The sequence below is a fragment of the Pterocles gutturalis genome, unplaced genomic scaffold, assembly GCF_000699245.1.
Source record: "Pterocles gutturalis isolate BGI_N339 unplaced genomic scaffold, ASM69924v1 scaffold9580, whole genome shotgun sequence".
NCBI lineage: Eukaryota > Metazoa > Chordata > Aves > Pterocliformes > Pteroclidae > Pterocles > Pterocles gutturalis.
Genome location: NW_010138335.1, coordinates 49205 through 68189, shown reverse-complemented (window position 1 = coordinate 68189; position 18985 = coordinate 49205). Strand labels below are relative to the sequence as shown.

The following is an 18985-nucleotide window of genomic DNA, read 5'->3' as shown; positions in this document are numbered from 1 at the left end:
TCTCAAATAATTGCAGTTCTTGGAATTGTGCACACATGAGAATCACTTATAAAAGTGAGCAGCTCTCCTCTCAAGATATAGCATTTGAAAGATGTTAGTAATAGCAAGTCTCTTCCTTAAGGGCCAGAGCTCTACTTCTGTTGTACTTCAAGGCAGATGACACTTATCCTTACATCACTTCTAAGTTTTCACTTACTTTTCCTGTGCATGTTCACAGTTATGAGTGTCAGATTTAAGTCTGTCTTAATGGCATTTCAATGTACTTTGAAAACTAAACTACATTATAAAATGCCAGATTAAAAGAAATGGTCAAAACCTGATAATGAAAATGCTAGGTTAACCCTTCAGTGCTTTTTCAATTAGGCTAAAAATGTAGAATGATTAATTTTTAGAAATTGCAACCTTTTTGTTTCCTTGTAAAAAGAAAAAAAAATGAGATCATAGTTTAATGAACTAAGCAACTCTGTCATGCAGTGTTTATCATGGTCAGCAAAACTTAGGTTTCTGCTTGACCTCTGGAAATATGCTGTGGGAAATGACTCTGCTCAAACACTCTGGCAAAAAATTAAGGCTCACGAAAACAGTATGTTTGTCATTAAACTAAAGCGGAAGGGCTGAGATAAAAGATTAAGCAGTGCTTTTCCCAGTTGAGGTACGAATGTGTGTGTGCAATGTGAGGACGTCCTTTCAAGCCTGTTCTATCTACCTCGTTGAGTGCTGTTGCCTTGGGGTGTTTGAACACTAGACAATACGCTTAAGGGATCATAAGTCTCTCTTTTTCTTCTGAGTTGAGAAGTTTTTAATAAAAATTGAGTTTGATATGTAAAAAACCAACTGAGGAATGTTAGCTCTACAGTGTTTGGTTCAGTGACATCCCATACTGCTTCAGAGTGTCAGCAAATCCACATTACTTTACTCTTTTATCAATATACTGTACAAATAAAAGTTTGCCCTTGGCAGAGACTTGAAACACTCCGAACATTTTCACATATTTTTCAAAAGTTGGATAGTTTTCTGAGTGTTTGTATTCTAGGGATGACTTTTTTTTTATGTCTGCTGTGAAATTTTACATAAAATGACTTTGCAATGCAAATTTTTTTTTTTCTCCTCCACAGATGAAATCATGCATCAGGATATCATTCCCCTCTATGCTGCAGATATTCAGGACCAGTTGAAGAAACGATTTGCTTACCTATCAGGTAAGACTGTGGTGTTCCCTTCTACAGACATTGCTCAGGTGTATGGTTGGGCCTGTTGTGCTTTCATGGTTTTTGAGGTCTCGTATAGGAGAAATGCATATTTTATAAACAACTCAAAATACAGACTACCAAGACTTGTTATTCAAGGACTTATGAAAATATTTTTTTTAAAAAAGGAACATCCAGTAGAAATTTTATATTATAGTTCATTTTTTTCAGTATCCAGCATAATGGGATGGAATTGAGGGTAGGATAAAAGAATAAAAAGGGGAAAATAGATAAGGAAGTGCTGATGAGCCCAGTACAGGAACATGTAGTCTCCTGTAGTCAGTGGTAAGGGAACTGTAGGTACTTACCCTGAGCTCCCCAGTGCTTGGAGCTGAGACAGGGCTCAAACACTGCCCTAGAGCTGTCTGAGCTGAGCCCTCGCTGAGAGTTGGAGAGTGCAGTGTGGATGTGCTGGTGGTTACTGTGGTCTTGCAGTCCTTGGCCCACAGGCTATGCTGCTGCTGGCTCTGCTGTCAAGTTCAATACTGAATGCAAACACAAAGGAACCTGCTTTTAGGCATAAAGCCATCTCTTAAAGCAGCACAGCCATGTTCACACAATGCAGAGGGTCTTTGATGCCCCTGGATAACCTGTGCTAGGTAGGTGATGGGGCCTGTGTTTATGTGCCACGTGGATGTCAGTTGCTGGACGTGGTCCATCTCGATGCTGGAACCATGGCTGGCTGCTAATGGGTAAAGGGAGATAGTGCCTTTGCTCACTGATCAGACTGTGTGGCAGGGGTCTGATAAGCTTATGAGTTTGTTTTCCTGCCCTCTTGCATGTAAAGCTCTTGCAGGTGTGATGCAGCGAACTTGCTGGAGGTACTGCCCTGCCCTCCCTCCAATATGTGGAGAAAGGAAAGCATCAGCAGCTTTGCAGAGCTGCCCTGCCTCCTTCAGCATAAAGGAGATTTACCTCTCTGGGCTGACACTGGGCTTTATGACTCTTTGAATACCTTCTTGCATAGGATTATGAGACACCAGGGAATGAAGCAATGTACTGCTTCGCTTGGCAACAGCTCATTGAATCTTTCTGTGCTCATAATTAACAATTAATTTTTATTTATTTCTGCCATACAAGCTAAACGAAGTGTGGGTCTCCAGTAGTGACTGTGTTTTTTATGGGGTGATAGTAGGAATTGGAAATAAGACTATTTTGTTTGTGAAGTTGGCTGTTCATGCTCCGTTTGAGATGATGGTGTTTAAGCTACAGTTCTTTTCTGGCAGTTTATTTTTCTGACTTTCTAAGCTCTTCTTTGTTATCCAGGGGCAGAAAATAGCTCATAATAGAGTTATGCAAGAATCAGCCTACATAGGATACTGTAAGTAGGGTTTACATTTTGCCACTCTGAAGTGAGGGGAAAAACTGGTGACTACAGTAAATGAATAAAATCTCATTGAGTCCAACTGGAGATTGTTCACATCTTGTGACTGTTCAAACTTAACAATCTTAAGCTTCTTCAACACTCCTTACATCCACTGTGCAGTGGAGCGTAGTGAGACCAGCCATTCTTCATTCTGTTTTCTTCTATTTATTCACCCTCATGTCTATTAGAAGTCTGTTTTATTTGCCTGAAATGGTAGGACAGCTGCATTACTGTGGACTGTGTCTATATTCTCTACTGCTATTCTTGGGCAATTTGACTGTTAGACATTTTAATTTCACTTTGGACTTCTGTTCTTTTATCCTAATACTCTTCTGCAGGACTCTGATAGTTAATTTCCTGTGCTGTACCAAATAGTGGTGTTATGGGTTCTGTGAACAAAGGAACAGAGCTAATATTTGGATACTTGAGTTATGTATGATTTGTTTGCTCTTGCAATTGTGCTTACAAGTGGCTTTGCTGAAATGCTGCTTAAGACATTCACAGTGTGTGTGAAGAGGATTTTTTTGCTTATTACTAAGTTGGCTTGGAAATAGAATCTTAGGAGATGGCATAAAACTCCTTAAAATGAAAGTCCATAGATTACGAATACTTTTGGTAGATAGCATCCTTGCAGGTATGGTGAATTGTGTAATGTCTTAGATGCATTTCAGTTTTTAGGTTTTGGCTTTTTAACAGCAATGTGGCATATACTTGAGAATCGCTTTAGTTTCCCTAATAGGATGTATCTAGGTCTCGTGGGACGCTTGCTTTGAATAGTGAATGAAACCTAGTCTGCTTCTGTGGCTAAAGGCTGTAGCCCTTCCTGAGCTACTTTCTGTGTTTTGGTCCAAATTGGGGTCACTTCTTTTTCTTGGGCTCTTTTCCTTTGCAGGTACAAAGTAATTCGTGTACCTCATCCTGCTGTATTATAATGGAAATGCTACTGGGACATCCAAATTAGGCTTAAAATGAAACAAAATAAAGCAAAAACTTACATCAGTGCTTCAGTTTTTCAGGAAATACAGCAAAGTGCAATGAGATCAAGGTGCTAGCTATTTCTACAGATGCTGAAGGCTCTAGCTCTTGCTCAGCAGGGAGTATGCAATTGTGTGTTCAGCTTACACGTAATGGAGGGACAAGCTGTGGATGAGATTTTTAGTCAATCATTCACATAACAAGTTTATAGACCCTGAAGTTAATATTTTACCTCAGGCCCAGTTGTTTACCTTTTCCCTTGGAGGTTTTTCTTTTTGTGGAACAAGGTCCTTATCTTTGCAAGAATTGTCGTTGCTCTCTTTTGTTGTTGCTAGGCTGTATTAAACATCCTGTCTACGTGGCTCACTGTTTCACCTGTCTTACTTTTTTCTTTGTTTAGTTAGTATTTGTGCAACCACTTTTTCTTCTACATTGCAGAGTCTTATGCTTTTTTTTTTTTTTATCCTCACAAATGACATTGGAAGGTCCATTTAGAAGTCTTTGGAAAATGTATTCTTTAGTCTTTCATTCACATTTTATACTTTCTTTCATAAGTATTTTCTCTTTCCTTGATTGGAGAGTTGCTGTGTGACTTTCATACCCAACTTTGCAACTATCTGCCATTGCTCTATGCAGGTATGTTAAAATAAATGTAGATGAACAAGAGCATACAGACAGGTGTGTATGTTTATATGCATCTCAAATCGTGCAAGTTCTGTGATGTGCAAATAAGACTCTTGGCCACCACAAGTAGTGAGCCAATTATTTCAGCTCACTTGCCTTTGAATGCCTCCTTATGCATTGAACAACTTCAAACAAAATATTTCCATTAAAGGAAATATGAATACAAGTTCATGCTACTTGCATTTTTGCCTATCAATTCATTGTTTTTCCTGAAGGTGAAAAAGTTAGCATTGCTACTGCCTTTCAGAATGCTTTGGGCTTTGGCCCTTTAAATTATTGTTCTAAATAATAAGCTGCTCCTTGCTCTCTGTAACCATTTCCTTGGCTGTGCTCTGTGGACGTGACCTGAAAATACCTCCCTGGTTAAACTGTTCCCTTTGAAGTATCCACAGGTACTGAGTTGGTTTGTAAAATTGTGTTTGAGAACTGCTGAGTGGATCCTGTGCCACATATATTGCATCAGTTATCTAAAAATATCAACTTTATTTTATTGCCGATATAATGTGTTCAAAGTATATGTTGTGTATTGACAGTGGAAGAGGTATTACTTCACAATTTCTGTCTTGCACAGGTGTAGGCTTAACTGTTGTTTCATGTTCACTGTGCTAAACCCACTGTCTGTAGAGATTTTAAAAAAGCAAACAGTAGTAAAGAGAAAGGAAGAAAACAAATCCTTGTCTAAGAGATCTCCAGTTCAAATACATTCAGGTACAAATGTAGTTATTGCAATCTGATTTCTAAGGCAGTATACTTGCTGCTGATCAGCAGGGGCAAAAGCAGCCTGAAAAGTTAGAAGTCTCTAATTTCAAGGAAAGAGTATTTTAACAAATTCCTCCTGATTCTGTTTTTTCTTTGCAAAGGATATGCAATGAAGCTTTTATCCACTACCTCGCTGAAGTCTATGTGTAACTTCAAATACTCCGAGTACTCCAGTTAAGTATATTATGCAAGTAGAAAGGAGAAATTCTTTATAAGAAACATACAAACACAATAGCTGAACCACTACAACAGTAAAGCAAAATCTCTAGTAAGCCTTTCTCTCATTCACACAAGGATCTCGCTTTTGACATGACTGCAAACAAGACTACTTTTGCTGAAGTTTGGTCTTTCGAACCAGAGTCGTAGATATGAGCCGCTTACCAGTGATGATACTTTTGAATCTTGCATGTGCACATTGATCAACATAGAGATCATATTTTTTTCTTATCGTCTGAATACCATTTCCTTTGCACTATAGATTCAGGTTGGAAGACCTTAATCATCTAGTTATATCCAACTACCTTGCTTCCTTTTTGTGGGGCAGGGCAGAGTGCTTTTGTGACTACCTTTCCTTATGTAAACAGGAGCAGGATAACTAGGGAAACATTGCAAAAGAATCTCCTGCTCTTCTTTCCTGGAAGTCTGAGCAATGTCCTTTGCTGCTCCCCAATTTTGCTGGATGTACCAACAAAACTAGCCTGTCCTTCACAGGGTTGTGGGGAATTACACTTTTCTCTGTGTGTGTGCACATGTGTGTGGGTTTCTTAGCAGCCCCACAATTCATAGTTTTTGTCATTTTCAATGTCAATGCTATTTTAAAATGAAAATAGTATTAATTATTTCTCATTTGAGATTGTTTTTCAGATACCACATTACCAATATGCCTCTTGATCAGAATTTGTGTAAAGCAGTGTTGCAGTTTCCTTGGCTTGGCACTTCTCTATCACCCAACCTGCTTAATAAGAAAAGAAAACAAGCCCCAAAGAGATTGCAACTGTGATGGGAAAAGTTATCTGTAGCAGAATATAAAGAATAAATGCTAAATTACTTAGGCTTAAGGTAAACTTTTCTAGTGCCATCTCACAGTAGCACAGCTAGTTTTCCGAGGATCATTTTTCCACTCTCAGGTGAAGCAAGAAAAAAGTAATTCTAAATAAAGGGAAAAAAAAATCAATCCTTGCTGCATCAGGTTCATCATGAAATAAAGGACACTTTTTAAAGTGAACTCACCTACTACTTTTACTACTATTTAATACAAACACAATTTAAATGTAGGATTTTTACTTTGTTATATTTCCCATGCCCTTTTTGGATCTTGCAGTGACAAACACTCATTTGTAAGTAGCAACTGCTTTGCTGAGTGGCCTGTCTCCCATTGATGGCTGTGTATTTAAAATTGTGATATGAAAAGCAACTTCTACAGGCCAGCAGCTGAAATTTTACAGAATTTAGTATGTATAGCACTTCAGGTCACTCTACCCTAAACTCTTTTCAGCAGTGAGGTCCTGATAAGGAAAAGCACTTGAACAGCATTTGAAGGTATATGTGTGCTATAAGTGTCCCAGCAGGAAAATAACTGGAGAAAAAGATAATCAGTGAACAACGGTCTTCTAACAGCACATGGCAGAACAGAGTCATTTCCATCCAAGATAACCACTGATGACTGTACTAGAAACTGAAAATTAATAGGCAATGTCAAGGCAGGATGGCTCTATTTGCCTTTTACAATTGGTGGTGGTCTGGGAACTTCCTGAAGGTCATAGTCTGGGCTTCTGCTTTTAGGACATGTCCTGCCAAGCGTATTGTTCTTCTTTTGTTTCATATGTCCTATTTATAGAAGTTAGGCAGAACAAAGCAAGTAACCAAGCGGGATACTGCAAATAATGTATAATTGTACCTAAAAATAGCTATTCTAGAGAGAGCAGAACACCTCATGAGCAACAGAAATAATCATTATCATGCTTGAAAAAATGTTATTAATGAGAGAGGAAAATGCTTTGCTCCTTAGAACCTGGGTAGAACAGAAAATAAGAGTCAAAATTCATCTTAACTTATATTTGTGTTGTGAACATTTATATAGCTCAAATTAACTCCATTGACTTAACTGTTACAACATCCAAACACTGTAATGTTATGTCTTCTAACCTGTGGTAGTTACATAATAGTTGTATTTTATTGTTGTTGTTAAATGCATCCAGAGCACGTTATTTTCGAAGGTGGTTTGATTTCTAGAGCTACACAGTGGTATTACCATTTTGCCTGTAAGTGAGTAGACTGAAGTCAGATTCACCACGAATTAACATAAGAATACTATTTGACCTCTTCTGATTACATGTGGTTTTGGAGAGAAAAGGTGGTTTCTTCTATCAAATGAATCTGAGTTCAAATATTTCTCATATTTTTCTGGTGAGGTTAGATGTAAAGGCACTTGAAGTGGGTAATAGCACACTATAATTTTCACAAATCACTGTTACTGTCATGATCACACAGTGTTAATACATTTTACAGATGCCTTTGCACGGTTGTCAGATTTCAGAGCTGGAAAAAAAATGATTATTATTGTGCTACAGTCATTTTTGGCTGTTTTTCTCTTTTGAACTGTCAAGCAAAGATAACTTTCCAGCAATGTGTCCCTGCCACCCCCAACTGTTAAGTTCATGCAGTTGCTAGAGCTCAACAAGTCCTTTGTCCAGCCTATGTTTATGAAAATATACTTGCATAAGACATGAAACATCATCATTGCCTTTAAAAAAAATTGCATTTGGTATATAAAATGTGTGTGAAGCACATTAAAAAGTGTTGCATTTGTGAATTCTACCCAGTGCTGCAAATGCCAGAGAAGATACAGATAGTATCCAGCTCATCAGCATCCCTACTGCTGCATAGGTGTTCAGTTCTGCTTTACTTTTTGTAGGTAATCTGAAAAGCTGAACAGGAAATCTCATTTGAAACACTTTCACCCAGTTCTTTTAATGTTCTGCAGAGCATCTAGCTGAAGGGGTGGGGGGGTGTTGTAGGAATGAGTTCAAACTGGTAAGAACGTTGAGTTCAGTTCAAGATGGAGATTCACCCACTTAATTCTGAATTAACTTTTCTTTTTTCCTAAATCAGTTAATTCCTTTCTCCAAATTGGTTGTAGTTGCATACAGCTGACATTTATCAAAAGAAAGATGCACTGCCATCTGGTGTCAAAGCTGCATTCACATGAGCAAAGACAGGAAAAATCTAATGTGAATAAGCGACTAGACTGTTCAGAATAAATAGTGTCCATGCTCATGAGCCTTGCACAAAAAAACAAACAAACAAAAAAAACCCAGTAGTTTCATTACTGGGAAATTGCAGGCTAGGTAAAGAGACTTGCACATAAGTGCACCTGCTTGTTTCTTTTTTTTAGGTGGAAGAGGGGGAGATGGATGCCCTGTTATCACCTTTCCAGACTATCCAGCTTTCAGTGAGATCCCCGAGAAAGAGTTCCAGAACGTCCTGACCTACCTGACAAGCATCCCAAGGTGAGTATCTGTCTAGGACAAAATACCCTTTTATCTGCAAAGTGATTTTTCACATTCAGTCACTTTCGTGATGGTATAAGGGTCAGGCCTGGTATTTAATTATAGCAAAGGAAAATGCTGCTTATGGTGAAGTGTCAATAAGTGTTGATTAGTGACAGCTGCCTAATGTAGTTGTTAGATGAATTATGTAGTGTTGTTCCTGTTTCGTCAGAAAATTGCTTCCTGGTATGTATGGATGCGCATTCTGTGATGGACATTGTCATCTTTTTTTTTTTATTGTTGTTGTATCTTAGAGTGCAATGTTCTGTGTTTTATTTGAAAACATGTATTATTTTGGCAGAACATGCTAATTTCTGGGTGCTACTCAAGATGCTGCTCAGTGTGAGGGAATACTCCATAGTTATATATAGAAGTTTGTCCTAACCCCTTGAGCTCTGTTCCTGTGCCTCAGCTGAATGTACAGTCTTTGCAGCACTTCCAAAACTTTGACTGAGGGTGCTAAGCAGTCCCACCAATTAATCCTGGCTCTCTTAGAGGGCAGAGTAGTGTTATCAATGGGCTGCTCAATAAAAATTGTGGTTTTGTTGAAGATCTGTTTGGAAATCAAATAGTGGAGTTCGAGATCCTGATGGAGGTGAGGAAGGCAAGTAGCAGAGTAGGGTGCAGACCCTAGACTTCAAGAGAACAGACTTTGAGCTTTTTCAGGGAACAGGTAGGTGGGAATCAAGGGAAGGCAACTCTTCAAGACTAAATCTGCTGAGGAAAGCTGGCAAGTTTTTAAGGACAGCATCCTGCAAGCGCAAGAATGGTGTGTCCTGGAAAATTCATAGACATTAACGGGAGACTGACCTGGCTGAATGGCAACTTGTGAGTGAGCTGGAGTACAAAGAGCGATGGAGGCAGTTAAAGCAGGGACAGGCTACATTGCCCAAAGATGTAGGGACAGTTTTGGGAAAGTCAAAGCACACCTGGAGCTCAGGGACAAGGAGCAAGGGACATTGAGGGCACCCAAAAAAAACTTCTATTGCTTTAGCAGTACAGGAATGAACAAGGAAAATGTGGACCTGTGGTGAATGGGCTGGGTAAATTAGTAGCAGCCAACACAGATGAGGCTGAGGCACTTCAACTCTTCACTTCGGTTGACACTGTCTCTGGGGCCTGTGTGTTTAGAGAGAGGGTTCAAGGAGGAGAGTGAATAGCAACAGGTGAGGATAAAGTCAAGAATCTCTTGAGAAATCTTGACCCAAATCTAGTTTTTGTGATAAGATGAGCTACAATGAGAGTGGTGAGGAGGTGGGCCAATGTCATAGCAAGGCTGCTTTCCACCATCTTTGAAAGGTTTTTGAGATCAGAGATGGACTATGATGACTGGAGAAAGAGAAATACTGTATTCATCTTCAGAAAGGGCAAGAGCAATGACCCAGAATGCTACAGGCTGGTCAACCTCACTTTGTTCTGTGGGAATATTATGGAGTGAGTCCTCTTAAGAAGCATTTATGGGCACAAGAAAGAAGAAAGGGATGGGGAATAGCCAGTAGGGATTGAACAACAGTAAAGTGTGCTTGACCAGCCTTTTTCTATGATGAAATTACTTGATGCATGAATGAGGGGAAGCTGTGCATGTCTTTTACCTCGCCTTAAGCAAGACTTTCAACAGTCTCTCCCAGCACCCTTGTATCCACTTTGAGTTTTTACATCCTGACTGGTGGGCTGCTGGGTGGGTGAGAAACTGCTTGGATCATCATGCTCTAAGAGTGGTGGTTAATGGCTCATTCTTTACCTGGAGACAGAGTTCCTCAGGGAATCATACGTATCTGTGCTGCCTGGCATCCTTGGCAAGGATCTGGAGAAGGAGATGGAGTGCACTCTCATCAAGTTTGTGGGTGAGAAACTGGTAGACCAGTCAGTACACTTGAGGGAAGGACTGCCATTCAGAGGAACCTAGGTAGGAGGGAGGTATGGGCTAACAGGAACCTCATGAAATTCGGCAATGGTGAATGCCAACTCCTGGAATTGGAATGGACTAACCACCTGCAAGAGTGCAGGCTAGAAACTAACTTGGCCTGCTCCTGTGAAAAGGACCTGGAGGTCCTGGTGGGCAGCAAGCTAAACATAAGCCAGCAAGATGCCCTGTCAGCAGAGAAGGCTGACAGCTCCAGGGCTGCACCGGCAGGAGCATGGCCAGGAGCAGGTGACAGCAGTGGATCTACTGGCTGGCTCTCTCCAGACCCCGTCTGCAGTGTTGGGCCCAGCTCTGAGCTACCATAGGATTCACAAACTGTAGTGAGTCCAGTGGGGCCCCCACAATGGTCGAGGCTGGAGCTGATGTGCAAGGAGAGGCTACAGGAGTGGAGCTTGCTTAGCTGGGGGAAGGAAAGCTGTGGGGGCCCAACAGCCACCATTTCCACCAATTCAGGGGCTGTGTGAAGGTGACAACGGGCTTCTCACAGAGGTGGGCAGTGGGGAAAGAGAGGTTCTGACCTGGATGTAAGGGGAAAAAAGTTGTTGCTGTGAAAATAATGAAGTATTAAGACAGGCTGCCAAGAGAAGCTGTATTCAAGACCTGGCTGTACAAAGCCCTGAACAACCTGGTCTAATTTGGAGCTGATTGTGGTTTGAGCAGAAGACTTGACTAGAAGCCTCCTGAGATCCCTTTAAATCTGAATCATTGTATGAATCAAGACATCTCCTTTATGTCTTTCCCAAATAGAGAGAGCTATATGGCTCTCCCAGATTAAAAATACTTAAAAATACAGGCTGTGCAATACTGATTAAATGTTTGTCTCGAGCAAACACTTACTGTTTCACGTTCTTTTTGCTTACAGCGTTTAGTGCAACTCAGCATGGACCATGCTGAATTCACATTTGGAACTAGTCATGGCAGACGTCCTTCATGCCCGTGCGTGCTTTTGTTTACTGTACATGCATGAAGAGACATAGTAGTGTTCTTGTAAAGGGCTTTCCTCTTAATTATTTTGTAGGAGCTACTCCCTGTAAGGAAATACTGGTTATATGCAGCACAGTACTGTGGGGTGCCTTCTTTGTTGTACTTGTTAACCCCTAGTTTATCAGGGAATGGATAACAGCCAGCTTTTGCATTTTCTTTGTTTATCACTGTGTTGGTTAAACTGCATGGTGCTAAGCCTCCCTTGATCATTTATTACAAATAATTATGTTCTAAATTTGCATCTGCTTCTCCTTTTGAAAGTCCTTGGTGGTGTGCTTCATGGTGGCCATTGAACTTCTGCACAGAGTAGGGTTTATTTGAGAAATTCTGATCAAAACAAATGGCATCTGGTGCAGGGCGGAGAGCACTGCACGTATCCCAGAGCATCAGTTTGGCAGGAGCACGTTTTTACTGATTAAAAGTCTGGGACCAGATTTTTTGGAGATTTTTCTATTTGTTTTCACTGCCCTCCAGCAACTACTCTATGCATATTGAACCGGAAGTGGCCATTCCTGAAGTCTGGCTGTTCTTGTAGGATATTCTTGTTTCTTTAATTTCTAATTCTTTAGAAAGAGATCACTGTTCTGTGTAAACCAAGGACATAGCCCTGCTGGCCAGCTGTGAAGAGAAAGGTATTAACTATTGTGAATATAACAATATTTCAGGTATTAGAGTGATAACATTTCAGTTTCAACTGTGTAAAAATAATGCCACTGTTAAAAAAATGATAAACTGTGACTTTTTTGTGCCTGAGAATTGCTGTAATCTCAAACGGATGAAGATGTCCCTTTGAGTGACAGAAATGTCACTAGCCAGATGCCAGCATGCATGTTATAAGGGTATAAAATATGTTTTGCTAGTGATAAATTATTGATAAATTATTGACTGCCTGTACCCAAAAGATAAGCAGTATTGTAATTTTCATTGAATTGTGATATTTCTAGTGCTGCTAAAGGTGACAAGATAGGATTTTTGCTGTTAGCTTAATTTTCAAGGGCTAAAATTTCCAAAACTGTTTTGGGTTCTTTGGAAACTTCTGTTGAGGGAAGCAGAGGCAGTTCATCATTTACTTATTTTGTAAGTTTATTAAAGAGGCGTATGGAGTGCAGATTTACAGAAGGATAAAAATGCAGCCCACAGCTTCTATGGATGGACTGCTCTCAAGATTAGTGCCATTCAGGTTATGAAATACATAGCTGTATTTCAGCTGTTCTGACTGACTGAAGGGAGATAAACTTTTCTATGAAAAGCCCGGTAGAGCACGGACATGTCTGGAGCCACAACAGTTCCTCAGAAAACTACTTGTGCTACTTGGACCCATATGAGATAACTGATCACAGCAAGAGGTTGGCAGCAATAACTCAAAACTCGTTTGTCTGACTGCATGTTAAGGGAAATGATATTTCATGGGATGACAGTGAGGAGCTGCTAAGAGCCTCATAAGAAAGGACCTTTTTGCGCTCTGCAGTAGAGTTCACCCAATAAAATACTCACTGGTATAGTAAATCGTAGTGGTATCAGGTTTTCAGGATTTGTTCCCAAGAGAAAGAAGAAGTCTTGGTAATAAGACTAGCTTAGGACTTTGAAAGAGGAAAAACTGAAACCTCTTAACCTACCTTTATATTCCCTTCTAATTTTACAGGTAAACATGCCCTTATCACCTCTTACTGCATTCTTGTTCTTTGCTATCTAAACACTGGGTTTCCAAGCTTTCTCTGTGTAAACTTTCTCTTGTCTTTTTTATAGTGAGCTTTAATCATGAAGAGTTAAATGTCTCATGGGGCACCTCACATTTAGGAATGGAACAATTGCAAGTTGCACGTTACCAACTTAGATGACCATGGAGTAGAATAGTGCAAGTGGCATGTGCTCAGATGTGTTAATGCCTGATATGTGAGGATGTTAAAAAAGGAGACAGTAGAAAGGGAATACCTCATCTCAATTTAAGATAATCGGTTAACCTTGGTGCAACCAGATATCATGAAGCAGGGAGCTGAACCATCTTCTTTAGGTGGGTGTCGTTAATGTTGCAAGGTAAATTCGTGTTCTGTAGACAGCTGGATAAAATACAGTGTCTAATGTATGGTTTGCAATAATCTCAAAATATTAAGTACAGGCTGATGTAGTGTGTAACAACAGTTGTATACCATGTGTACTTAAAGATTGCTGCTTACCAGGAAAAAATGATGGATTAGGGATGAGTACTATAGACAGTGGAAGACTACAGATAATCCTTTTTTAAGTGCTGTTTTGGTAATAAGATGTATGTTGTAAAGGTATACATGTAATACTTCTGAAACAGTTTTTTTAGTTTCAGCAGCTAATATTTTTTTTTATTATTGAAGTACAAGATAAAGTTTTATTTAAAAGGTGAGGATTCTTTTAGAAAGATTTTACTTAGGTCAAATGGTTTTTGGTTTTATTCATAGAGTACCCAAGATGAAAGAAGGAGGATCCACATCAGTATGTAATGTACTTAAGGCAATGCTCTCTAGGTATAATATTTTAACTAAAATGTTTAATTGGTACAAATCCTTTACATATAAGTATTGATCCACATGAATTAGTAGTTGTTATTGATGGAGTTGCTGAATAAAGTCCTATCTGTAAATAAGTGTCTGTAAGAGGTGAACTCTTTAGATTTAGATTAGAACTGTGTTTCAGACGAAGACAGTGAGCTAAGTCTTGCATCTGTTTGAGATGCTTTGATGACATTTTATAACGTCCGTGTAGGCTGGTCTGATTCTCTTTCTGCAGAGAAGAATGTCCCCTATTACTTCAGTGGGTGAATCCTTTGGGGGTTGCTGCTGAGCTGGGTAGGAGAAGGAGGTCACGCAGAACAAGGTTGTCTCACCTTTTAGCTGAGCAAAAAACTGACAACCTTCATATACAGTGTCCACTTTTCTTACTGCAAAGTGGGAGAGGCACTTGTGGGATGTACCTTTTACATCCCACATATACAATGGGTGGAGGAAGAATAACCTGTTCAGGTTTGCAATAGGCTCCTGAAATAGCTGCCCACTGTACCATTAAGTCATCTCAGGGCATTCAGTATTCTCTTCTTTCTTCCTCTGTTTTGGAAGTATTTTTTCCTCTTTCTATTTATCCTAATAAGTAGACACTTAAGATTTGCAATGTACCCTGAAGGCAAGTGTTATTCATACTTCTGTCCATCACAGCTGTCACTCTAAACATATTTTATTAAGTGTGTACACATTCTTGGAATATGAATTTACCAAATGTGGGGTGTAGCATGAGAACTTGGTCCAAAAGAAATTAATAGATAATTGCAGTGGTTTAAAAAAAAAAAAAAAATTGGATTTTTCAACATATGGTTTTGCTTCTGGTTAATTAGAAAACAATATACTATACAAGAGAACAAAAGGATATGGCTTTTAATGCTTTTCTTCATTGCTTATTGTTCATCTTTGACCAAAGAAAACAAGCTAAAATTCTTGTGGTCACAAAAGACTGGAAAATTAATATTTTAAAAGTGTAAAACTGAGTCTTAAATACCAAGTTCTTATCAAGAGAAACAGAAATAGCATAGATCGGAAAATTCAGAACAGGTTTTGATGGCCAGTTTGAGTCCCAACCCTGCTGATTAAATGCACTATGCAAGCCCTTTTTACTTGTATTCAGACAGAGCATTGTACAGCCTCTCTTTGTAATGCCCTTCCTACCGCACGGTCTTGAGCATATCTCAGGTCAACTTGTCATATTCGGCAATTTCCTGTTTTGAAAGCCGTCCCTGTTGGTTTCCTGCCCAGGAGAACATCCCCTTCTTTGAGATCCCAATGGTTTACAAATGCTTGAACACCATGTCACCTTCTAAGAAATCCTGTTGTTTGTGATACCATCTGGTGTTGGAAATGAGGGACCCATCCTGTGTGAGTAATGAATTAGAACGAGATGACCTCCAAAGGTGTCGATGTCCAACAGTTTGAAAGCTCAGTTGTTAAGGTTTGCTATGCTTTGGGTAGACCCTCCCTTGTTAACTACACCAGCTCCCGACTGGAAAACTGAAAAAGAAATGTCTGTTCCAAGCCTTCCAGCAGGTTCAGATCTGAGGAGACTTCGCTGGCGTGGACCCAGCAAAGCATGACAGAGTGGATTTATGTAGGGACTAGAAGAATATTCCATAGCACAGCACAGGTGTTGCTGGAGCTAACAAACTTCCTCAGCATGAGGGGCACTGGAGAGCACAGAGCTCACAGAGCTTGGGTCTGGCCAGTCTCCTTGGCATAAATCCACCACTATGCTCTGGAAGCTGGGGCAGCCGTGCTGGGGGTAATGCTTTATTTTGAGCTGATAAGTCCCTCAGGGTCCAGGCTGACCTTGCAAAGAGACAGCGTGGGAGGGTAACCACATGTGTTTCCTCATTTATCCGCAAAATAAACAAGCGGCCCACCGCTAGCTAAGAGTTAACCACTTTTTATAGAGTGCCAGGGATGAACGTCACCACATAATGGGTAAGAACTGCCAAAAACCAGACTCCCTGACAGTTCACACTGACATGCTGAGCAACAGCTTTGCAGCTTCAGAGTTTATTTCTGTCAGCTGTGCTTCATTTCCATGCTCTCCTATTTGTCAGATTACAATCCAGGCTGAAGGTGTGGAACCTAAACCCTGCTGTTACATTGGCAGCCCCTCAAATTTGTCAGTGAGAACATCCCAGGACTTCCAGCAAAATCTGTTATGCTGTGTGTGCCCTTCCTTTCTCAGAGCACAGCTGCCAAGCAGTTGTAAATGCCATATGTTCCTGTAAGCAGGAAAGAAAGTTAAAGGTTTACATTTGAAGTAAGAGTATTGCATCTTAAAGTTAACTGGTAGTTTGAAGCTTTTGTGTGAGGTACGTAGTTTGATGAGATTAGATCAAAACTCAACATGTTACTTAGAGTCTGAATTTTTACTGAGTTTGGAACAATTTACACTTGCTTTGATGTCCACCTTGTGTGTGTCTTAAACTTGTTTTAAAGCTCAGCCCTGTACAGGAAAAGACTTTTTAGTCTTTAAATCCCACTTAGAACTTCAGAGCTTAGAGGATTTGATAGTATATAGGTTCTGTATGCATGACGCATGCTGTCCGGTGGTAAATTTAGTCTGCTAAGGAGACAAGGTAAATTGAGCACTGTAAAACTGTGAAAGTTAATTACTGAAATGCTGGACCTCATGCAGAGGCTTTTGTTAGTCCAGTCTTAAGTTCAGACTATTTAACACCTTTCTAAAACACAACATGCAGTATTCCAGATAAGGTTGTGCCAGTACTTTCTGCAGTGGCATTAATGGTTCTTGAAGTGTACTGGAAATACGTATAATCCCAAAATCATAGTTCTGAATAGGTGTAAAAATGCTCTTATTGAATCTGATTTAATAGCTCTAAAGGGAGGATCATATAGGCTTTCTGTTGCTTATATTTACTTAAGCTTAACCAACATGTACAGCCCTTTTGCCTCTGTTGACCTATTTATCCTTAATTGTCCCTCAAGGGTAACTGTGGCCTACTTCAGCCATCTGTAGTTAAGTCTAAATGAGCCCTCAAAGTTGTTGTCTTTCTTCAAACAGTCCTTCCAAAAGCAGGGCTGTGTGACCTGAAGAAATTACACTGGTTTTTCCATTTAGAAAATTAAAACTCTTTCTAAAAAAAAAAAAAAAAAAACACCTTGCTTTAATTAATTAATTAAACACTAAAAGTAGATCTGTTAAGCAATAACTTTGTCTTCTAATGATTGTAACTGTTACCTGCAGAAATGCATCAAAGCCATTCTGATTTTAGTCTGTGGGGCTCCTTGGTGGGGTAAAGCTTGCGAAGTTACCATAGAAAAAGGCTGATGGGTACCACAGAAAGGACACTGGTGCATGTGGTACAAGCAGATGTCCAGGCCCAGGCAGATGATGATGCCTGGACACTTTAGTTCTTATTTTTAACAGTGGCTACATCCCTGCAGCTTCTCCCCAACAGCATAAACTTTCTGGAGCAGAAAGAATGTCAGCATATATGATGGAACATAGCCAACATTACTGTACTCCAATCGGTCACGTTTGCTTGTTTAATTTAAGGAGGAATTAGCTTGAAAGTGGGACAGAGGCTGATTTGGGGGGACCTAGATTAGCATAGGAGATAAAGGGGAGCTATAGGGACCAGTCAAGGAAGATACTGATGTCCATTATCCCTGAAGCTGAGTGGGCAGGGAAAAAAGAAATGTGACTGTGTATGCTATATAAATCAGTGTAAACACTTCAAAATAAATCAGGCATGTACCAGTGCTGCTTATTTGGCTAAAGAACACAAGCTGTGCTTGAGGCAGAAGGGCCTCGAGTAAACGTTTGAATTCATATTGCACAATTTGAAGGGATTTACTGCTGTGCAGGATAAAGACCTTTGGTTTCCTTTGAGACCAAGGCTTGAGAGAGCTCTCCTGGTTGTCACTGAGTTGTCAGTTGCCTCATTGATAGTACAGCTCTGATAGTAGACTCTAATAGTACATGTTCCTTGTGGGTTCTTGCTTTGCAGGCAGATGCAATAAGCTGTTGCTGTCACAGTCCTGCAAGTGACTGAAGGATTTTCAGGGAAAGGGCTACATGTAACCAGGCGTGGCTTTCTGGGCTACATTGTGAAGTTTGGATGAGACTTCCAAAGTTTTGAATTATTATCAGCCCCTTAGACAAAGCTCTTTGAAGTTGCTTTTGTTATTTTGTCTCCTGTTTATCTGGCTTTTAAGATACCCTGTCATTGATGCAATATAACTCCATGTGTAATTATCTTGCCTATGCTTATAAAGTTTCAAATAGCATTTTCATGATGTTGCTCTTCCAGGCTGTATGATTGTGCTCCTCTCTTCTGCCTTGTGAGCAAGTTATAAGCACTTGCTTATCATGGTTTTCATATATGCCATCTCACAACCCAACATTCATCTAAATTCCTCTTTGCCCACTTGCTGTGAGATCCTGCAATACAACTTTGTGTATCTGATGACTCCCCAATCCTGAGAAAATTAAAATACAGTATGAGTGTTTTCAGACATACCAGGGGCATGGACGAATAACAGCTGACACCAAAAGTAAGCATAATAGGAAAGGGAACAGATAAGGTTTTCATCAGTGTTACACTGGATAAGATTTAGGGAGTTAATTGGAATGGGGAGAAGGAAGGGGGAAAAAAATGGTGCATAGTGGACGGAGGGAAACACATCAAATTTCTTATCTGAACCTTGTGTAATATTAAACTTTAACCAGTTCAGCTCCAACACAAAGACTCAGATTTTCTTCACTTCCTGTGCAGCTTCATCTGTTTCTCTGAAAATAATGCAGTAACTATCAAAACCAAAGTAAAGAGAAGTTACAAGTTACGAATGCTGTGGTTTGAATGTGCATTTAAAAATCCATCTGTTCACAGAATTCCAGTGTAGAATTACAAAGATAGTAGAATAGTATGCACATTGTTGTATTCATAGTGATTTTGTTGCAGATTTTTTTTGGGGGGAGCAGTTTTTCTTTT

The 18985-nt window shown here is 39.8% G+C and overlaps 1 protein-coding gene across 1 annotated transcript in view; it reads left to right on the top strand.

The window, feature by feature from the left end:
- The first annotated feature begins 1075 nt into the window (after positions 1–1075).
- The window catches only part of MCF2L (MCF.2 cell line derived transforming sequence-like), a 64418-nt gene continuing 46508 nt past the window's right edge, over positions 1076–18985 (top strand). Inside the window, exons 1-2 of the mRNA XM_010082968.1 lie at positions 1076–1199; positions 8426–8540. Coding sequence (XP_010081270.1) covers positions 1076–1199; positions 8426–8540 — 239 coding nt within the window. The remainder of the gene's footprint in view (positions 1200–8425; positions 8541–18985) is intronic.